Below are 23,693 nucleotides of genomic sequence, written 5' to 3'. Positions count from 1 at the left end.
TGGAATGAGAGCTGTGAGCTCAGGGTACCTGTAGCTGTGCAGGCAGATATGGACTGGACAATCAGAGTAAACCCAAGTAGTGAAACCTCTTCTTATCCTGCACTTCCGTGTTCACTTCATGAATCCAGAAGCCCCAGTCCACTTCATGTGTGCAGAGAGTACCCCAAAGGCCATATATGTCCTACTGATGTGATTCCGAATCCAGGGCAGGGAGTTCTTTTGTGGTACATCAGATTAAGGATCTGGCATTGTCATTGCAGCAGCTTGGGTCACTGCTGTGAGTGCGGCCAAAGAAAGAAAGAAAGAAACTAAAAAGAAAAGAAACCAGGGCAGGAATTCCGAGCCTGAACCTTGCTAAGAAAGCAATATTGCACTTGTATTCCATGTGCATAATTGAAGACTCCAATTCACCATGCTCTATTATCTAGAATTAAACATGAAAGACAGTTGATAAATACCACATTCAGTTGAAAACACAAATGAATCAAAATGTTATAGTTTCTCTCCACAGGTAATAATTAACATTCTTGTGCATTTCTCTGGGTGTCACGGAGCATCCCTTAAATGATATGCTCATGAAAAACCTTGTACAGTGAGACATGAATGTATATAGGCCTTAGGAGATAATTCTGTGAGCTGCAGTGTAGGTTGTAGACGTGGCTTGGACCTGGCATTGCTGTGGCTGTGGTTTAGGCCACCGGCTACAGCTCCAATTCAACCAGTAGCCTGGGAACTTCCATATGCTGCGGGTGTTGCCCTAAAAAGACAAATAACAACAACAACATGAAAAATGAAGCATTTTGATAGTTAAAAACCATAAGGGGGGGGAAAAAGAGTTCAGTGGGATCTTTGTGGACCAACAAAAAGTTCAACATGGATTTTGCCCGTCTTTCTTCCCTAGCGGCCAGAGAGACTCTGTAACCTAAGTAATCCATCGGACCCTGGGTAGATGCTCAATAATCAATTGCCAGATGAATAAGCACATGAGCAAATGAAGATGTGAATGAAAGAATGAACAAATGATGGAAAATGATTTGCCCTAAGCTTAGCTCATGGGTCACTTTTCTGGTGTAAGAAATTTAATTGGAGAGAAGGCAAAAGGAATTTTGTGGAGAGAACTGTCACTTCTTTGGATTTCTCTCAGAGAAAATGAAAGGCTTTTTAACAAGTGACAACTTGCATATGACTTTGCTGGGCACTGTACAAAGAGACTCCCATAGAATGAAAACTTTTTCCAATTTCATGCCATGTATAAGTTAGAGAGATTTAGCAAGATTTAATGCACTAAGAGTTCGTTATGGGTCAGTGGGTTAAGAACCCAACACGGTGTCCATGAGGATGTGGGTTCACTCTGTGGGTTAAGGATCTGGCATTGCCACAAGCTATGGCATAGGTCGCAGATATGGCTCAGATCCGACGTTGCCATGGCTGTGGCATAAGCCTACAGTTGCAGCTCTGATTCAACTCCAAGCCCAGGAACTTCCATATGCCACAACTGCGGCCATTAAAAAAAAAAAGGTGGAGGGGGTGGATTTAATGCACTAAATACACCAAGTGGAGTGGTTTCATACACAGCATGCCAGTGTTAGCCCCAATGTTACCCCTAAAACAGAGCAACCATAAAATGTCTTGGACTTGTCATCATACATTAAGGAAGCTGTTGGATTTCATCTGATCCAGTCCAAAAAGTCTCCATGAAGGAGGAGGAGATCCATCTACCTTGCTTTTGGTTGTACAAACACTCTGCAGCATCACCCTTTCTCTCTGTCACATTCATTTGCTTTTTGTATCACCAGCTACAGAGATGAATTGAGATTTGTGCCACCAAGGTGAGTTCAGTGGCCTGTAGCAGGGATTCTGTGATACAATACATTCACGATGGAGAAGCGAACATGTTCCAGGGGCCTGGAGAGCCACAAGAGATCCTGTTAGTCAGAGTTTGGATGTGAAGTGTGTCTATTCCCACTTGGGGTGTGTCAGAGGCCTCTGCCATCATGGGTTCCATGGGGATTTCTGCTTGCAAGGCATTTGTTGTCATGTTTGGGTTGCTGCAGAAGAGAAAAAATTGCTGCGGTTTGCGTGAGATAGAGCTGTGTTTGGGTAAGGAAGCCGGCGATAATTTTTTTTTCCAGAACTTTGATCATGTTCAAGCTTTTGTGATTTGTATTCAATGATAGCAAGCAACAGCCCCTTTGAAAGACTTCCATTTCCATTAGAATTCGGGCTTTCTTTCTGACCCCTTTGTTCTTGCCTTACTTCTCAAAGTGTCATTCATTCATTCTTTCATTCATTCATTTGGCAATCCTTTATTGTCTCTGCTAAGTGTTCCAGGAGCCAGGGATTTGGTAGAGAATAAAAACAGCATCCTTGCCTTCAAAGAGCTTACTTTCCAGTGAAGAAAGACAGTTTATTAAACTATGATGTTAATAAGTGCTTTAGACAAAAAGAAGGCAATGTAAAAATTGGATATGTGTATATGTGTAACTGGATCACTTTGTTGTATAGCAGAAATTATCACAATATCATAAATCAACTATAATTCAATAAAACTTTTTTTTTCCAAAAAGAAAGCAGTGTAAGGAGGATATGACTGCTGAGATTTTCTAGGAAGTCATGTCTTAAATGGTGACACTCGCTTGAGACCCCCACATACCTAAGGAATGAGCCACTCCACTCTCTGTGCCCCCAGGCCAAGCACATGGCACGTGCAAGGGGCCTGAGGCAGAAGCCTGCTTGGCTCAGTTTCAGCCCAGGCAGAGGCCAGGGAGGACAAAGTCCAGCCTTATTGACTTCAGTGTTCTCTTTAAGAACCAAGCTGGAAGCCAAATGGTAGAGACAAACGGAGGCTGATCATCTGGCCAAATCCAACACACGTCCCAGATTTTAAAATGTCTTTGTTCTTGCTTGGGGGTATGTTTGTTCCCGCAGACATTGGAATGGCTCCCTCCCTCTTTCCTTCAGGTCTCTGATCAAATATCATCTTATTGAGAAGCCTTCCCAGACCAGACTATGAAAGTGTCAGATAAGCAGTGTTAGAAATGGAAATTATTTTCTCCACCAAATCTGATTACTTCATGCGAGAGCGATGACTCGCTCTCTACGTTATGGAATTAAAAATGATCCCATTTGAGATGATAAACACTAGGAAGTCTCAGTAACCCAAGAAGCCCTGAGAAACAAATTGCTAATTCAGGACGTACACCATCTAAACGTGATGAATAACTCGGGGCCTCCATGGGTTCACTGGTGAACAGCAGTGATAGAGCAACCCTCTCGGCTCAGAGACGAGCCTGAACAGAAGAATCTTAAAAGTCTGCAGTTTCCACAGGCTCTTCATGTGAAATAAGGGCTGGTACTAAACAGGAACACCAGAGTTTAAGAAAAGCTAAGCTTTCCTGAGGCTGATCTGCACAGGGAATAAGAGAATGTATAAAAAGTGAAAAGCAGAGAATCTGACTGCCATGGCCTGGCTCACTGTGGACGTGCAGGTCCGGTCCCCAGCCCAGCACAGTGGGTTAAAGATCCGGCATTGTGGCAGCTTCAGTGAAGGTTGGCTGCACATTCAATCCCTGGCCTGGGTATGTCCGTGTGCCATGGGTGCAGCCATTTAAAAAAAAAAAAAAAAAAAAAAAAAAAAGGCCCTTTGAAGGGCCTACTGTCTGATGGGTTTATTTAAACATATTTAAGTTACAAAAGGTGAAAATTAGGAGCATGGATTATTTCAGTATGTTTTAAGACCTAGAGCTACTATAACTCATGAGTAAGGAAAAGAATCGATTTTTCTTATTTTTTTTAGTTGAAGCATAGTTGATTTACAATGTTGTGTTAGTTTCAGGTGTACAGCAATGTGATTCAACTAGATAGGTAGGTAGGTAGATAGATGTCTTTTTCTGATTCTGTTCCATTATGGTTAGTTACAAGATATTGAATATAGTTCCCGTACAACTATACAACAGGCTCTTGTTGTTTATCTGTTTTATGTATGATGATTTGTGTCTGTTAATCCCAAACTCCTACCTGATCCCTGCCATCTCTTTCCCCTTTGTTCCTATGTCTGTGAATCTATTTCTGTTTCATAAATAAATTCATTTGCATCACCTTTTTGGAGAAGGGTCCCTTCATCTTTCGTTTTTCCTAGTGTATTTTTTAAAATTAAAGGTATAGTTGATATACGCTCTTGTGCCAATTTCTACTGTACAGCAAAGTGAACCAGTCATGTATATATATATGCGTGTGCATGTATGTGTATATATATATATGTGTGTGTGTATATACACACACATTCCTTTTCTTATATTATCTTCCATCATGGTCTATCCCAAGAGATTGGATATAGTTCTCTGTGCTGTGCAGTAGGAAGGGGTCCCCTATTCTTTTCCATTTTTTTTTTTGTCTTTTTTTTTAGGGCCACACCCAAGACCTATGGAGGTTCCCTGGCTAGGAGTCAGATTAGAGGTGCAGCCACTGGCCTGCACCACAGCCACAGCAATGCCAGATCCGAGCCGCATCTGCAACCTACACCGTAGCTCATGGCAATGCCGGATCCTTAACCCACTGAGTGAGACCAGGGATTGAACCCATGTCCTAATGGGTGCTAGCCGGGTTCATTACCCCTGAGCCACAACGGCAATTCCGAGGGGTCCCTTATTCTTAATGGCGCTATTTATGTCAAAAATATCTGGCAAGAAGAAGTTTTGAGAGTTATTGAAATGATCTTGGAATCCCAGGATCTATTTCACTCCTCTCTCCACCATCTTTAAAAAGAATTACCCTGCAGTTCCCGTCGTGGCGCAGTGGTTAACGAATCCGACTAGGAACCATGAGGTTGCGGGTTCGGTCCCTGCCCTTGCTCAGTGGGTTAATGATCCGGCGTTGCCGAGAGCTGTGGTGTAGGTTGCAGACGCGGCTCGGATCCCGCATTGCTGTGGCTCTAGCATAGGCCGGTGGCTACAGCTCCGATTCGACCCCTAGCCTGGGAACCTCCATATGCCGTGGGAGCGGCCCAAGAAATAGCAAAAAAGCCAAAAAAGCCAAAAAAAAAAAAAAAAGAATTACCCTAATTAGGCAGAAATAAAGCAATACTGACATTTCCTAAGTACCTCCTATTTCTGATGCATTTTCTAAGCACTTTAACTTTGCTACCGCATGTGGTTCTCTTTACCAAGGAGGGTGGTTATTAAGCACCTTTTATGGATGGGGAAACAAAGGCACAGACAGGATACTACTTCATAACTCTGGTTGTTCAACTCTAGAAGTTAAACCAGGCTAAACTGGGCATATTAATATTGAAAAGACTGTGAAAAAGCCCTGGAAATGGCCTGATGAACTGTGGCTAGAAAAGAAGGTTTTTTTCTAAGGGGGGCAAAGCGGGCGATGGCGACTCTACTGTCATTGTCACCTCTTCCCCCGCAAAGCTGAGATCTGTAGCGCACACTTGCCTCTCCTTGGTCGCAGTGTTTTCTGAAAGTTGTTTGCATCCTGGGGCTCTTGGGTAGGGGACAGGAGTGGATTTTCTCATCTTTCCCTGCTTGGCATTGGGTATTCCTGTTTATCGTCCTTAATAGAAGGATCCTGAGCACTGTCTGACCCGTTTTAACTAGGAGATGCAAAGCAACTCCAAGACAATTTTGAGAGAAAATACCAAGTAATTATAAAGAAAATCCAAAGGGCACTTTCTCTGATAGTTCATGAACTATGTAATCCTTCAAGAAGCTCTCTGATTGTTTCTCTGGGATAATTACTGTGTGTGTGTGTGTGTGTGTGTGTGTGTGTGTGTGTGTGTGTGTGTGTGTGTGTGTGTGTGTGTGTGTGTGTGTTTTGAAGACAGAGTATCCTGAAAACATCTCCAGCAGTGTATCCCGTACATCCCACTACATCAGCTGTCACTTGACATGAAACCAGATGCAGTTCAAGGTCTGACATTCAGCTGACTTCTGTTTATATAGTATGGAGAAACTTTTGTTCCCTTGCCCTATAAGGCGCGTACCATGAGAGATTTGGGGAAAAGGTCACCCAGATAGTAAATAATTCTGCTGAGCTTTGAAGTGAAAATGCTTTTGGAACCTTTATCCTGTCCTTGCCATTTAACTGGTATGCTTCAGTCATTCTTGCTATTAATGAAAGGTGTAGATCAGAGCTTGCCCCCATCATTCTGTTGGTCCGAGGCTCAATCTGAAATCAAAATCATATTTTGTCTTTGTTTTGATCCTCTTCCTGTGTTCAGGGGAAAGAATTGTGACCGTCTCAAAGAAAAAAAAAAATAATGAAACACACCCCAAGGGAAACCTAGTTAAACACCTAAAGAATGACATCTTGATGGAAGAAAATTCCACTGTCATTTTTATTTTTCAAAAAAAGAAAAATAGCCTAGCCTTTGAAAAAAAAAATTATCTTTCATGGGTGGGGAAATATCCAAATTATGCCCAGCCTATTTTACAATAAGACCTTGAAAAGCTATGCGATGAGCTGGAATGAGAAGAGTTTAAATTTTTGATGCAATTCTCTGCTTGGGAAAGTGATAATGCAGCTCCAATAACAGAGAGAGTATTTTCTGCTACAGCGCAACAATCAACATAACGTCTGGGCGTATTAATAATTTCACTCCTAAACTTCTCGACAGGGAGAGCATGGGTCTTAATAGCATTGTCAAGATCCTTAGGGCAATTGAAAAACCCAAAATCATTACTTTCTACTGATAGGCTTTTCTTTCCCAGAGGATGGCAAAATACCTAGGGTAATGTAGATTTATTGAAATGCTCAGATAGGCACCGCTCAGATGTAACTTTGCAATAAAATCTTCTCTTTAGAACAGTTTCTCTCAAATATTTCAAGTGGCTTTTTTTTTTTTTTTTTTGTCTTCATCACTTGGAAAGTAGCTAATGGAGTTGACATTGATCTCAAGTGATACTTTCCTGGTGATTTAGGAAGGCAAGGAGTAAGTATAGGGGTTTGGGGAAATGATGTGGCATCTATGATTAAAGTCCCTTTCTGGCCCATCAGAGATGGGAACTTGCCCTTTCATGGCAAGATGGTCCCAAACCTACAAGCGCTATTAAGCTCGTAATTCAAGGGTAGCTGCTGGTTTGGCACCCGATTCCAAAGTTCCCTCCCTCTGACTCCCCCCCCCCCCACCTCCCTGCCTGTGTGTGGCTGGGTTGTAACTGAGCAGAAATGGCTCTCTGCTGTGATTATAGCCACGGCTGAAGCACCGGAACAAATTCTAGGATCCCCCTTGGACCCTCAAGTATACAATTGGCTTTCAAACGGTTATCACCTAACAGTCTCCTCCTGAAAAATAGCAACAGCAGCGGAGTCCCAGCCAAAAAGCTCCTTATGAAGGACCGGCTTCAGGTTGCCAGGGAAAGATATTTTTAAGTGGTATGAAGGGCGCCTCATCTGAGATCTAACTTTGATTTTTTCCAATGGGGCTGTGCAACAGCCAGACCTCGTGGTTATGAAGAAGAGAGGGTATCACTATTTACATGAAATGGCCAGAATAGGGAAATTCACAGAAACAGAAAGTGGATCAATAGGAGGGATTGGAGATCCACTGATAACGGGTATGGGGTTTCCTTGGGGGGTTAGTTTGTGAAGAGGGTAGGGGAGAAATGTTCTCAAGTTAGATGGTAGTGATGGTTACACATCTCAGCGAATATACTTTTTGTTTGTTAGTTTGTTTTTATGGCTGCACCCACAGCATAAGGAGGTACCCAGGCTAGGAGTCGAATCAGAGCTACGACTCCCAGCCTACACCACAGCCACAGCAATGCAGGATTCAAGCCACATGTGCCATCTACACCACAGCTCCCCGCAACACCAGATCCTTACCCCACTAACAAGGCCGGGGATCGAACCTGCATCCTCATGGATACTACTGGGTTCGTTAAGCACTGAGCCATGACAGGAACTCCATATACTTTAAAAATTCTAAAATGTACACTTTAAAGGGCCAAATTTGGGAGTTCCTATTGTGGCGCAGTGGTTAACGAATCCGACTAGGAACCATGAGGTTGCGGGTTCGGTCCCTGCCCTTGCTCAGTGGGTTAACGATCCGGCGTTGCCGTGAGCTGTGGTGTAGGTTGCAGACGCGGCTCAGATCCCGCGTTGCTGTGGCTCTGGCGTAGACCGGTGGCTACAGCTCTGATTTGACCCCTAGCCTGGGAACCTCCATATGCCGCAGGTGTGGCCCAAGAAATAGCAACAACAACAACAACAGCAGCAGCAACAACAAAAAAGACAAAAAAAAAATAATAATAATAAAGGGCCAAATTTTATTATAGCTTAGCACAGTGTTTATTCATAAAAATTAAAAGAGGAGGTCAGGCAGAGCCAGGAAAGAACCAATAAAAACAGAGGGGATTAAAGTCACCTCTCTCCTGTGTTGGGCTCTGTCCCTATTAAAGGATCCTCTGAGGACAACAAGAATTTGAGAATTAACTAGAATGCTCACAGAACACAGGGAGAAATCTATTCTGATCCCTCCCAACATAACCCTCCAGGGATGTGAGTTGTTAATTCAGTGGTTTGTTCCTTCATTCTGTGCTATTTCTGTGCCTAGTACTGTAGCCTTGTGCTGGGATATAAAAACAAGGAGCTCAGAGTCTAGTGGGGAACACAGGTGAGTCCAAAAGTACCACAAAACCGTGTGTTGACGGAGTTGCCATCGTGGCTCAACCACTAACGAACCCAACTAGTATCCATGAGGACTCGGGTTCCATCCCTGGCCTCGCTCAGTGGGTTAAGGATCCGACGTTGCCATAAGCCGTGGTGTAGGTCACAGACGAGGCTCAGATATCACATTGCTGTAGCTGTGGTGTAGACTGGGCGCTACAGCTCCACTTTGACACCTGGCTTGGGAACCTCCATATGCCGCAGGTGTGGCCCTAGAAAGACAAAAAGACAAGAAAGCAACCTCGTTCTGACAGTCATGAAAGAGATGTACCCCGAGCCCACTGGAATGCCATCCAGATGCAACGCAGTTAGATACAAAATGTGCCAATGTACAGGGGGACACTTAGATTGCTTAACCTCCTTGCCCTCAATTTTCTCATCTTTAAAATGGAGAACTATATTGACCCTGAAGGTTTTTGGAAGTTTTAAGGAAGGTGAACTATAGAGCGTGCTTATCACGCAGCTGGTGCTTATCAAATGGGAGCGCTTGTTCTTAGATGTGCTAAGATGTCCTTCTCAGCCCGAGTGATTTATGAATGTAGCTTGTAGAGTGGACAAAACTTCGGTTTCTGAGCGGGCAACCGACAGTTCCTCGGGACTGCAGTCTCCTGCTCTTGCTCCGTGATGTTGACGTGTGTCACTGAGAACGCACTTGGAAGGTTTTTTCTCTGAATCACACATTTTGTATAAGCAAGAGAATGACAAATCATTCCCTAGAAGTGGGCTCTGGTCAGGCTCTCCTTCTCTGGGGCTCTGGTCAGGCTGAATGGGGCCCTTCCATCAAGGACGGACAGCCCCCCGGATCCAGGATTGTGTGTGACCCTGGCCCATAGGCACTGGACACAGCCGTATCTGATCCCCCACTGGCAGATGAGAAATAGGATGTAACTTGGCCAGCTCCTTCAACCTTCCTTCTTTTTTCTTCTCCATTCTGAAATGCAGAGAAAGGCACCACTGTAGCTTGCTACAAGAGCCACCAGATCCAAGAAATACTGCAGATCAGTCCACCAGCCTGCAAAGCTAGCAATACCATACGTGGCTCAGTAATAAAAAAAAATATATGAGTCTGTTCTTGAGGAGACAAATCATTTAATAGAAGTTAAAGACAGGAAAGGAGAGAATAAGCTGAATGTCCAGTGTCTGGTACTTGGAGACAAATAAGTAAGCCTGTCTCCAAACGATGGAGGAAGCTGAATCTGGACCAGCTCCACTCCCTCACCCCCAGGCTGTTGGCAAAGTACCTGCAGTCAGAGCTGGCAGGACGAGCTAGGACCGGTGTGCCCTTGTTTTTGCCTCCACCATACGTAATTGCTGCTCATCCCTCCTGCCCCTGGGATGTTATGGGAGCCTGAGATGCTGCAGGAAGAGAAGGTTTGCAGACGGCCTTTGGGGGGGAGGCACAGAAGAGAGATTGTGCTGCCGTTTGGCTGTTCTGGCCTATTTCTCCTGATTCAAGCAGCACTGCAAGGGGCAGAGCTTTGAGGTGGGTGGTTCCCTCCACTTTCTCACAAGATTTGGTTCTGCAATTCAAGCAAATGTGCAAAGAAACACATGGAGCTAGTTTTCTTTTGTGTTTGCCAGGGTGAGCGCACACTGGGGCAGGGTCCTCACCTCCTCCCTGTGTGTGTTCACTCTGGGGACTCCTGCTCCTTTGCTTGGGACAGCATGGGGAAGAGACCCTGCCATCACATATCAGCTCTACCGTTTACCCAGCTTCGTGACCAAGGGTGCATTACTTAACCGCTCTGGGCCTCACCTGCAGGATCTGTAAAATGGGGACAATAAGAGAACCGATCCCACGGGAGTGAGTGGGAACACACGGAAGTCCTTGAAGTGCAGCACTTTACTCAAGATCAGACACACAGGAAGAACTTAATGCACAGCATCTATTGTCAATATTATAATTTTATTGTCATTAGCATTAATTATTTTGTTCATGGAAGTGGGGCAGTTCTGAATCCTAGGTTCCACTTCTGCAGGCTCTTAGAGGGTGCTATTGAAACCACCTGTGTTAATGCCTGTGCCATGTCACTTAGTCACTGTCCCTCTGCAGACAGAGTCCGAAGGTGGGAGGGGATCAGTGGTTGGTGACTTTGCCTTCATTTGTTGATTCGCTACCTCCATCTGAAAGCTGGCCCCTCAAAGAGCTCAGAACACTGGAGTACTCCAGGAGATACTCACTGCTTTCCCTAGAGCCTGGGTTGCTGTTGCTGTTATTACCATTACTGTTGTTATTAATTTTAACACAAACTAATATGTAATCATATGTATTGACAGCTTGCCGTGTGTCAAGGATTGTGCTCAGCTCCCTATCAGTATTCTCATTTGATTCTCCAAAAAACCATACGAAAGAAGTAAAATTACTATACCCATTTTACTCTTTATAGAGAAAGAGACTCAGAAAAAAATATGTAACTTTCTAGTGGTCATGGCCAATCATCAGCCTGGCCATCTGCAATAGCCTCTGCTCTCCTTCGTTCTAACCAGAGGCTGTGATTCTTGGAACTCCTCACCTCCGATTCCCTCTGGCTCCCATTCAAGGTCAGATTTGGACAGGGTGTCCCGGTACCAGTTTTCATCACCCAGAAACTCCAGAGCCTCTGTCAACACCATCCCCACTTCAAGCATCTTCAAATTGCTGTCAAGACGTAACCTGCCCCAAAGATGAGTTTCAGAAGGCAGAGAGTTTGTGGTTAATTCATTATCTTGGGGTCTGCAGGGTTGAAACTTTTAAAGGCCAACCACTGGCATGCCATCTCCAAGAATGAGTGAGTTATGAGCAGCTAGGCAGGCCTTTACTTTTATTTTTTTCTTCCACATATTTTATCATCAATTTAAATCACCTGGAATAATTGCTGCAGGTAAGGCAAGCCTCTATGACTTCTTCCCTACTCTCCCGCCATCATCAGCACCCCGCTTGGCAAGGGTAGACCCAGCCTTAATGCCTCCCAAGCTGTTTATTTAGGAAGAGTGAAACAACAATGGCCAATTATTGTGAATTTACTTGCAAAGGAAATTCTTCCTTTAGACCTTCTGAAAACTGTGGATGTTGCTGGTTTCCACATGCTGTCTGAGCCCCATGAGTCTAGTCAACACAAGAGTGGATAGTCCACAATTTTGTAGTCCCCACACAACTTTGTTAGAATTGGTATTATTTCCCCACAAAGAAGCACTGCTTTAGGATTCTACTGCCAACCAGTTAGCATTTCGGAAGGACGGAATACGTAGGCAGCATCCCTGTCACGGTCAAAATTGCTAGTAACTGTCCCACCACAAATTTCGAAACTCAGAAGCATAGAACAGGAATTCCTATTGTGGTTCAACAGCTTAAGAACTCAACATAGTGTCTGTGAGGATGCTTGGTCTCAGTCACCAGGTTAAGGGTCTGGTGTTACTGCAAGCTATGGCATAAGTTGCAGATGCAGCTTGGATCCAGTGTTGCTCTAGCTGTGGCATAGGCCAGTAGCAGTAGCTCTGATTTGACCAGCAGCCCAGGAACTTCTGTATGCCTCAGGTGCAGCCCTAAAAAGAAAAAAAAAAAAAAGAAGAAGCAGCAGCAGCAGCATAGACCATTCAGGAAGTAAACAAATCCACACAAGCAAACAGAACATGTGAAGGCACTTATTCAAGCTCTTTATTTTTAAATATTCAGGATACAACTTCTGCATAAATTATCTTTGCTACGAGTCCTACCTGTCGTGCCCTAGCTTTTAACAAAGAACCAATATATAGCTCCTCCTTCCAAGAACCAAAAGCCACACAGTACCTGAAAACAAATTCCAGATTCTCGACTCAAGATAAATCAGGTACAACATCAGGAGCACAGCCATTTTAATGGCAGTTGCCTTTTTTTTTTTTTTGTGAATAGCCTACGTATTAGGTTGATACCATATAAGCGTTTATGTCATGTAGTTATTCGTGGCTCAATTACATTGTTATGTGAGTTCCCATTTATGTAATAGAAGAGCCATTAATAATAGGCACATAAATTAATCGCAATAAATGCATAGAACGCAGAGTGGACATGAAGGTTCCTTCATCAAGCTGAGTTACTCATTTTTGTTTCACCATAGATTGGAGGCAACAGTTGCCTTGGAGGACGGCTTTCTCGTGTAATTTAGCTTCTTGGAAAGCAGCAAGGCATGTTGTTGGCCATTGTCTGCGTTTTTGAAATAGAAAACCATCACATCCAGCAAGCACACTGAATGACTGTAAGAAAACCTAATAAACAGAAAAGGTGCTTGAGATCATTAGCCATAGCAGAGGTGTTGTTTTATTAGAGATTTGGTACCCACTCAGAATGCTAAGGAACCCTGGGTTAAGCCAGCAGTCAAAAATGTTAGTGCCTATCAGCTGGTAACATAAATGCATGCATCCGGCCAGATTAAGATAATAGGGGTTGTTAAGGTAGATGGCAAAAAATAAATACAGAAATAATTAAATTTTTTAAAAAACACACCTGGTGGCATTCACCTCTATCCACACTTGTGGCCATGAGGGTATACAGACTCCGTATCTTCAATTTGTTTTTGTTTTCAAAAGGAGTCAAAAGTCTAGGACACTTGGAGTTCTCTCTGTGGCTCAGTGGTTAAGGAACCTGACTAGGATCCATGAGGATGCAGGTTCGATCTGGCCTTGCTCAGTGGGTTAAGTATCCGGCGTTGCTGTGCGCTGTGGTGTAGGTCACAGATGCAGCTTGGATCTGGCATAGCTGTAGCTGTGGCTGTCAGCCATAGCTGCAATTCGACCCCTAGCCTAGGAACTTCCATATGCCTCGGGTTCGGCCCTGAAAAGAAAAAAAAAAAAAAAAAAGTCTGGAACACTGTACACAATCTTGACTTTAAATATTGGGTAATATTCAGCTTGGGAGCTGCTGATTTGTGACTCTTGCCCTAGAGACTCTATCTCTGGGAGTGCTCCCTTGACTCAAATCTGGGCTCCTTGAGAGTTGCAGTTACCTCTTTATCCATCCCTTCATTCCCAAGAGAACCCAGAAATGTTCCATATACATGATTTGAAGGAACTTACCAGCCAATCAGGTAGTGTGGTTAGCAATTTACACTCATCCTTCTTCTCTAACTTTCACAGCCACCTTAGGAGTAGTGTCTGCTATTTGCATCATTTGGCAGATGAGCACGCTGGCAGTTAGAGAAATGAAATTTCAGGCCCAGGTTCTCACAACTTGAACGTGTGCAGACCCAATTCTAGAACCCAGTTCTCTAGATTTAGCTCCTAACTGCTGGCTTAGTGCCCCCCACTCCCCACCCACATGCTTCCTAGAGCTCTGCATATACCCCAGCGGGAGCTTCAACCCCTGCGTGTTATAATTGTCTTTTCCTTCTAGCTCCTGTATGTAGTTGGAAAGTTTGAGTTTTCCATAGATAAGTAAATGAGCAAAGAGAATCAGCCTCACAGTGGAAATGAGCAACAGGAGAAGGAGAACAACTTTGGATACTGAGGCTGGAGAATAGTTGGTGCTGTTGCCACTGGGGGTAATTTGAAATATGCACAGTGAAAGAGCTTTTTGCTTTGTGGGAGGGCTGGGTCCAGGGGGAGCTAAGTTTCCATTCATCCTCCCCTGCCCTTCTTTGTCAACCCCCCCCCACCCCCCGTCCCCCAGCCACCCATGAAACACTAGGCCTTCTTTTTAGAAGAAACAGAGAGTTTGAAATCTCTTCCAAGTAACCGGAAGACTCGCCCTCCGTTTTTTGGGGAACAAACCTCACAGCACCCAGGTGGGTGTTTCCATTCACCCTGGCCCCTGCCCCCCACCAGAGACGTTTCAGCAGAAAGACAACCACAGGAATTCCACCCACACGGAACACAGATGGACACAAAAGGGCCACACAGGCTGACACAGGCTGGAGTAGGCAGAGAAATCTCAGCTCAGGGTGAAGAGGCAGGAAGCAGGGGGGTCCCAGGATCTCATTTAGTGAATTAAGTCCTCTTTGTACTTTGGGAGTGTGTGTGGTCTGGGGAGCTGGAGGGTAGGGGTCAGGGGCCAAGGGAAATGAAAAGTTAGGGCTGGGGGGCTGGGGAGGGTGGGGTCTCCCTTGTTCACTGACTCATCTCGCCTTCTGCCTTCCCGAGGCAAGTCTCATAATTACCTACCTAATGGAGAATAATGACACCACTTGGATGGGAGTGGAGAGGGGGAGAAAGAAAGGCATGAATTCATTAACCTTGTGTGAGGGGCTTGGATAGCATCTCTGAAGGATCATTATTACATCATTTCACCCCCTTTTCTCACCTCTCTCCACTAATATGAGACAGACAAATGCTAAGTAACTATATAATAATACATTACAAGACAGACAACAATACCAGAAAATATAATAGCCCACTACAGCAATGAAACTCCCTCAAAGATATATTTAAAATGTCACGGGTGCAGCATGTAAAATATGAATTATAGGTTCACTTGGAGGAGGTGATTTGAAAGCTGTACAACTGTACAGTGGCATTTCTCACTGGGTTTTAGTTTTAGTTATCACTAAAACTAAAAAAAAAAAAAAAAAAAAAAAAAAAATTATTCAAGTAATTTCGGCCCACAGACACACACTTCGAGGAAGTACCTTCCTCTGTATTTTTCTGTGCCGTTTCTGATGGTCACGATGCTCTCCAAACCTAGTATCTTCTTGACATGTTGTCTTTCTTTCCGAACCTTCCTGCAAGCTTCCTAGGAGCCACGGAATGTCGATTACACCTTTTGAAGATGTAGCCCGGCCACATAAGGAGACAAGTAGTTGAAATTTGTGTCAAATTGCTTGTTTAAATGACTTGAGCCAACTTCTTCAAGCCAGGACAGCAGGGGCTGAGGATTTTAAAAGTTGGCAGGGGCCAAAATGACAAGGCTCGGCAGTCACCTGGTGAGCTGCCAACCCCAACTGGAGGCTTCAAAAAATAAACTTGCTCAAAGGACACAAATTAAAAGTCATGTTTCAGCAGCCATTAAAGCCAAATTATAGGCTTACGTGGCGTGGTGAACTACTTTCATTTTCATTATGCTTAAAATATTTCATTTTGTAGATTGAGAATGGGTTGCTAGGAAAACCATGTGTGGAATTGTCATCTGTGGTCATATTTGCAAGGGAATATGTACAGGGAGGTAGGTCCCCTTTGTGTGTTTCTTCCTGCAAGGACAGAGGATTTCAAGGTCAGAAAACAGGATGCAATTTGGAGTAAGGGTCATGGTTTGAAAACATCCACCCTGACCTTCTCCAGAGACTGGGTCCTCAGGGTTCATCTCTCAGAGGACAGATGTTATTGACCCAGTGATCTGAGCTGGCTCACAGGTGTGTTTTGTTGACTCTCATTAAAATAAATATACATATATACATGTGCATACATATGTATATATAGACATATATATATACATATCAGTATATGAACATATACACACAAACACAAATTCTTTTAGTTATTTGTCAACATTTTTAAAAAACAGGAAATTTTATCTACAAGTCCAGCTTGTCAGCTTTTCTAGGAAAACTTAGAGATCAGTTTTTTTGTTTTTGTGTCTTTTTGCCATTTCTTGGGCCGCTCTCACAGCATATGGAGGTTCCCAGGCTAGGGGTTGAATCGGAGCTGCAGCCACCGGCCTACGCCACAGCCACAGCAACACGGGATCCGAGCCACATCTGAGATCTGCATCACAGCTCACGGCAACGCCGGATCCTTAACCCACTGAGCAAGGGCAGGCACCGAACCTGCAACCTCATGGTTCCTAGTCGGATTCATAAACCACTGCGCCACAACAGGAACTCCGAAAATCAGCTGTCTTGAGCCCTAATCCCTGCATGACCCTGTGAGCCTGGATCTGAGTAAGGGTTTCTTTCCACCCAGTCCAGTTCACCCCAGTCCACAACTGGCCGGCTTCACTTTCTTGCCCAGCCCCAGCAGGCATTTAAATTTGCTGCTCTCTGACTTAGATTGTGCCATATTCTTAAACCTTTAGAAAGAGGACATGTTTTAAAAGAATTCATTCACTGTATTTGTTTATCAGGAAATGGGCTAGGGACTTGTTTCATATATCATGTTCAGTGAATATTATATCTTTCATTGCAGAATTAATGTTTCAAATAATTCCACTGGTTAGCCCTCACTAGTCTGCTTTTGCTAACCTAGTTCCTCATTCTTCATTTGATGCCTATGGATAAAGGCACATCAGTGCGTAGTATTTATTAGTGAGTGGTGCAGGGATGCTTGACGCCGTCTGATCGGCATCTCTGGTTTGTGACTTTCCATTCCGCAATTGTCAATATCGAGGCTTTGGTTCCAGGCTCTCCTCTGCAGGTTTGCAGAGTGTCCTCAGCCGTGTTCTGCAGCCCCTAACAGCCGTTTCTCCTTTCTCTTTTCTCAGGCCCTCCAAACCACCACAGCCAGTCGACACTGAGGCCCCCTCTGCCACCCCCGCACAACCACACGCTCTCCCATCACCACTCGTCCGCCAACTCCCTCAACAGGAACTCACTGACCAATCGGCGGAGTCAGATCCACGCCCCAGCTCCGGCACCCAATGACCTGGCCACCACGCCAGAGTCCGTCCAGCTTCAGGACAGCTGGGTGCTAAACAGCAACGTGCCCCTGGAGACCCGGTAAGTCTCACCCAGGATCACGCCCAGCTCCCCACTGCCTTACCTGCGCCGAGCCGCTGGGCGCTGGGGGCCCTACTCGGGGAGAAAATCCCACTGACATTATGGGACAAGTTTACCAAGTTTGTGCTGTTCCCGTGGTAATTTGACAATCCTGCCAACCCCCTTCACCCACCCTCAGGTTGATAGGTATTTCTTTGTTCACAAGTGTCTCCTTCTAATGCTTGTTTACTTTCTTGGACAGCTCCTGTGTACCCAACTAATAGAATTAGCATAACATATTTTTACTCAAAGGCTCATGGGAAACATGCTTATAAGGGTATATTGACTGAAAGCTGCTGATAAATTATGCATTTGGCCTTTCTTGCAGTAATAAATGAAGACTCATTTGAAATTAAGTGTTTGGGGAGACCTTGAGAAACAATCCCTGATTCCAGACTGACAGAGTATAATTTTAATTTATATTTCATCCAACATGCAGTCTCACTTTAATCCCTCCTGTACACACTAACAGCTTGATGCCTGAGGGGCAAACAGCATTGTAAAAAACAAACAAACAAGAAAAAAAACGGGGCAGCACTTATGTTGGGAGGGAAGAGTTTCAAAGGGATCTCCAAGTCTGGCTTTGTTTTGTTTTGCCTTTGCTTGTGTCCTTTCCTCACCTTTGCTTCTGGTCTTCCAAAGCCATGCCTGCCTTCGTGACCTGAAGGAAACGGCACTGATCACAGCGTGGCGGGATCTGGATTAGCCAGATATTGGAACAGCCTTGCCGTTCCAGCCTCAGATGCTTTCCTGGTGTATGTGATTCAGTTGTTACTATTTTCTTGCCCAGAAAGAACCATGGAGCCTAAAGAGAGAAAGGGGCTAATGCATACGGAACCTTCAAAAAGGTCTTATGTAATTTAGGTTTAAGGAAAGACAGAAATAGCCTGTAACCTTTCTGGCAGTGGCCAGTGAATTTTCAGCCCGCAGCTGATAACAATTATGCAAGCTGTAGCATTTGATGTTGTTTCTTATCTATAATAGTTTTATTAGTAAGATCTTGAGCGTGATTAAGTTCTGCACCATTGTCGCTGCAGTCACTCCAAACTTGTAAGATGTTTTATTTTCTAACAGCTACAGGTGATTTGTAACTCCGCCGGCAATCCTAATCTCTAAGTCTTAAAATAGGCAATAGAAACTATATGCATGTATTATATACAATAGATATACTTTAAAACATTTACGCTGATATGGTAACCCACTCATAAGTAGCTTTGCTGGAAGGGCTCCAGGCTAAAAGCTGACTGGTCTGCCAGGCTTAACTCAGGCTATTTTCATAGTTTGCGATCGTCTTCAAGGCTGGGTAAGACTTTGTTTTTTTTTCTTAAATTAATGAATTGCCATAGAGTTTATTGGGCACCAATCAGCCTATTTTCACACCAAGAGACTCTCGTTTGAAAAGTAGTTTCTAGACAGAAAGGCTACACGGAGTGGGATGGATGAAGGGGGAGGAGAAAGGGAAGGAGAAATGTAGTAGATACATATGCCAGGGAATGCCAGGTTTGTGTGCCCAACCCACAGCGAGGCCAAATAAACCCAAACATTGGAGTTTGAAGCAGAGAAAGGTTTATTGCAGGCCCATGCAAGCAGACAGATGGTTCATGCCCCCCACCCCCAGCAAATCCTGAACTCCCAGAGGGGTTTCAGCAGAGCATTTTTAAAAGCCAGGTAAGGGAGGGGTCACAGGCTGTGTAATTAGCTCGGGCACAGTGCTCTGACTGGCTGATGGGGTAGCAAGGCAGTGTCACAGGGGTTAACATGATCAATCCTGAGGGTTTGGGGGCTACGTGCTCCTGGCCATCAGAGAGCTAATTCCTTTTACTTGGTGGAGGGGTTCACATCTGTAAAACAACTCAAGAAATGTGCACCAGAGACTGTTATCTCGGTACTTCAGAGAGGAGCTAAAACAGGATCTAGGGGAATGGCTTGCCCCAGGAAGACCCCCATAGGGTCCTGCTCAGTTGCAGATACTAAAGAAAAAGAAGAAGGAAAAGGAAAGAAAAGGACCACCATCACCATTACCAACCAGGTTTTGTTTTGGGGGGATTGTTTTTTGTTTTTGTTTTTTTGTTTTTTGTCTTTTTAGATCTGCACCCAAGGGATATGGAAGGTCCCAGGCTAGGGGTCAAATCAGAGCTGTAGCTGCTGGCCTGTACCACAGCCACAACAATACCAGATCTGAGTCATTCTGTAAGGTACACCACAGCTTATGATCCTTAACTCACTGAATGAAGCCAGGGAATGAACCTGCATCCTCACGGATACTAATCAGATTCGTTTCCGCTGAGCCACAATGGGAACTCTCATCAACCAGTTTTTATCATGCCCTTTGTGTCTGCCAATGTTAGTGGTTTAGATGCTCTATCCCATTCAAGCCTAGAAGCAACCCAATAAGGTATGAATGAAGGAATCATTATCACCACTTTAAAGATTCTGAAGCTGAACTTCGGAAGCCAAGCAACATGTGAGATGGATGGTAAATGATGTGCCATATTATATGCTAGTGGTTCCTACATGTAAAATGTGGTGGTGAGATGTCTAACGGAGGAACTAATCCCATACCTCCATTTATTGCTCTAATTGTTCCATCTTCAGGGAAATACCCCTCAGAGTTTCTATTCCTCACCAAGAAGTGATGAGCACACGTACACTGCTTATATATCTCCTTATCTCCATCTCCCAGTTTCTGCGGTAATCAACTGACAGTAAAATGTTCCCTTCAAAGGATCTGGAGGAGAGGACCAGCAAAGTCAAGCATATCACCTTCCTGTTTTCCTGGAGTTCTCCCAGAATGTGCTTTCTGATCCATAGGGTCCTTCTGCCGATCATTCCGATACTCGGCATTGCTCCTGGAATTGAGTTTCACAATGAGGCTTTCAGGGGAGGCAAGGTTGGAGAGTAAATAAGATGGCCTAGCAGAAGGAAAAAGCAAGTGAGAATGGTATCTGGATGTTCTTTTTTTTTTTTTTTTTGCCATTTCTTGGGCCACTCCCTTGGCATACGGAGGTTCCCAGGCTAGGGGTCTACTTGGAGCTATAGCCACCGGCCTACACCAGAGCCACAGCAATGTGGGATCCGAGCCCCATCTGCAACCTATACCACAGCTCATGGCACCACCAGATCCTTAACCACTGAGCAAGGCCAGGGATCACACCCGAAACCTCATGGTTCCTAGTCGGATTCATTAATCACTTAGCCACGATGGGAACTCCCTGGATCTTCTTTGATCAGTACATTCAAAGACCAAGAATTAGAGAACGTAAGACCCTTAGGATGAGGCTATTGCTAAAAGTCAAACACAGGTATCTGAAATTCCATTCATAGACCTGAATACATATAATTGGGATGTGCGACTGGCCTCATATATGAAAACTTAAGCTGAAATTAATAGAATTGTTAAACTTTCTGTTTCTCTTTTAAATATTATTTAGTCAGTCTCTTACTAGCAAATAGTTACCAAATCCCTTAAAAATACTAAGCATTATGTTAAGTACTGGGGCGATTATGATTAAAACTTGGATCCTGCCCTTTGAACTCAGACAATCTAAAAAAAGGAGGTAGGCACATAAATAAAAAGCACAGTGTTTACAATGGAAGTTTGTAAGTTTCGGCGGTTGTACAGTTGAAATAGGGATTAACTTTCCAAGGATGGTCAGGAAATGTTTCCTAGCTGAGAGACTGTGCTGGGTTTAGAAGGATAAATAAGAGTTTACCAAGTAGATAAGTGGGGGGAAAAAAGCAAAGATTATAGCATCATTTGTTTGCATTTTTTGGTGGATTTTCATATAGCCCTGGAAACTATAGAACTGAACGATCTCACTAAAATGCTGAAATGTTGTGAGTTGAATGGTGTCATTTTCTTACTGACAAGAGAAAACGGAGGAGGAGAAATGGGGACTTACTTTAGGGGCATGATATTGTAATAGGATTCCCATTTGTGTCTTTCGTACCAAATAAGAATTGATTAACCACATCCAAGAGAGAGAACCACTGAGGGAAAGACATTCTGAAGACGGGTCATGATGTAGTCATCAGTTTCGAAGATGCAATGGAAATTTATAAACAGCCTCACCATCTCTCCTCTCGTTAATACAGACTTCTGGGCTTGACGGAAGAATTTCATAACTCTAGGAGGTGATGAGCAGGCATTCTGCCACCCCCAGAGACTCCAAGCCAAATCCATTGTGTTTCTTTAGACCAGTAAGGAACAAGCCCTTACTCCCCCTGTATGGCTTTTTATGTTCCCATCCATCTTAATGAGGTATGTTAGATCTTCCCTGGACTGTGCTTTTTCCATTTTTGTTCTCTGACAAGTAGAATTCAAGGTGCTAGTTAAGGAAGCATAGCCAGAGAAATAGGACTCTTTGAATTTGGCGTTTAACACAAGACCAAAAAAAGCTCATAAGGAACGTTCTGTATCATTGTTACTCATATAAATAACAATGCATATAAATTTGTCCTACCTGAAGCCTTCAGTTCAGGTGTAAACCATAGTGTGATCCACGAAAAACCAAACATAGGGCAGAGGAATTAATTTCAAATAGTCTATACTGTTCCTTAACATACATGTAACAAAATCACTCTTCACCCACCATCTTTATCTCAGCCCACTCCCAGAAGGTCTTAGAACAAGGACCTTGTGAATTCTTGGTTGATATCACCTATCTCCTCCCCCTCTCCCTTGAGCAACAAGGTCAGGAATCTTCCTGGCCTGCTGCTTCTTTGGGAATTTCTGACGACAGCATCTCTTGTCTAAAACAGTAGAAAGTAGCTCAATGGCAGAAGCTAACTATCCTTCTTTAAGCATTTTGCTGAAGCAAGCTACTTTCTTGGACTCTATCTCAGTAGCAGGTCACTAAAGAGAATCCCTAAGCAGGACAAAACTTCCCTCTGAGTTTGCTTTTGCCCTGAAATACAAGAAGCCCTAATTTTAGCCATTAAGATCCCCAGACTACAAACAAGTTTGCAAGTTGCTTTTAGACATGGTCATCCAGGTGTTCCCGTTGTGGTTCAGGCATCCCTGAGATTCGGGTTCAATCCCTGGCCTTGCTCAGTAGGTTACAGATCTGGCATTACCAAAAGCTACAGCATAGGTTGCAGATGTAGCTTGGAGCTGTCACTGTGGTGTAGCCTGGCAGCTGCAGCTCTGATTCGACCCCTAGCCAAGGAACTTCCATATGCCATGGGTGCGGCCCTAAAAAGAAAAAAAAAAAAAGTCATCCATTACTCATTCAAGAAATCTCTCTGAGACCCAGCCATGTGCCAGGTACTGAGGATTCAATAGTGAAGAAGGAAAGCAAAGTCCCTATCCTTCTGGAGATTCCAGGTGGAGGAGGACAGAATGTGAACAAAAGATGAGGCATATGCCTCTACAGTGACAAAGGCAGGAAGTGCCGTGTGAGGCACAGAGAAGCCTGACTCATGAGAAATTGGCATTTAAGCTGAGCCCCAAGGATGAGGAGGTGTTAATTAGACTTAAAGAATATTTTAGGTGGCAAAAACCAGGACCCACTGGGGAAAGAAATGCTAAGATGCCAGGAAGAGAAAGCAAACTAGAAAGGCTGGCAAGGGCAGGACAGTGCAAGGGTTGGGGCTGCTATGAAGGTTATTGGACTCTAATCCAAGAACAGTGAAAAGTCACTGAAGCATTTTAAACAAGAGACTAAAATAATAACATAAATAGTTTTGTTCTGTTTTTAATTATGGTAGTTGCCATATGGTCAATAGGTGGGGCTTGGAGGAAAAAGTGTTGCAGAGCTAAAGGTTGCGTTTGGAGAGTCCTGTCATGGTTAAGATGGAAAATGGGGTGATTACCAGTAGGGTCCCCAGAGCTGCAGTATCCAGAGCTGTCTGCCTTTCTCCTACCAATCTGGCAAGGAGGTGAACACTCAAGAGATGTGGGCTGGAGTATGAAGGTAAAATCAGTACAAATTAATGATTGCTAGAAGACCAAGACGTGGCTTAGGTAGGTGTGAGCATGATAACCAAATTTTTGACTTGAAAGGTTGAATTTAGAAAACAAATTCAGATTTCCACGTGTTAAATCTCCGGGGCAATAAGAGAATTAAGAGAAGCTCTTATGGCCAGACTTATTTTGAGTCTCAAATAATAAATGTAACACTGAAGCACATCCATTTACAAATAATAGCATATTTAGTGTATCCAAAGGTCTCAGCAATCAATTTTTCTCTTAAAAAGATTTCTCCTGAAGTTTTTTTCAATTTAGCAGTTATTCTACGAGTGCACTGTTGTGTGAATACCGACTTTAACAGATACTTTTTGCTTGATGCTTAATGTTACTTGCATGATCCCATTGAACCCTTTAACCCTTCTGTTAAGTACATGTCATTATCCCTATGTTAAATAAACAAACGGAGGCTTGGGAAG

At 43.9% G+C, this 23,693-nt stretch overlaps 1 protein-coding gene across 50 annotated transcripts in view; it reads left to right on the top strand.

Annotated features, from left to right (window-relative positions):
• The window catches only part of TENM2 (teneurin transmembrane protein 2), a 1,290,011-nt gene that overhangs the window by 940,734 nt on the left and 325,584 nt on the right, over positions 1-23,693 (top strand). For all 50 annotated transcript variants that reach the window (XM_085001825.1, XM_085001822.1, XM_085001814.1 and 47 more), the window contains one exon: positions 17,033-17,267. In XM_085001825.1, coding sequence (XP_084857951.1) covers positions 17,033-17,267 — 235 coding nt within the window. The remainder of the gene's footprint in view (positions 1-17,032; positions 17,268-23,693) is intronic.

The sequence above is a fragment of the Sus scrofa genome, chromosome 16 (assembly GCF_054392235.1).
Source record: "Sus scrofa isolate SSC_HxYL_T2T_F1_AM1 chromosome 16, Sscrofa_HxYL_maternal_Yorkshire_Landrace_v2.0, whole genome shotgun sequence".
Lineage (NCBI taxonomy): Eukaryota > Metazoa > Chordata > Mammalia > Artiodactyla > Suidae > Sus > Sus scrofa.
This window is presented reverse-complemented; position numbering and strand designations above follow the sequence as displayed.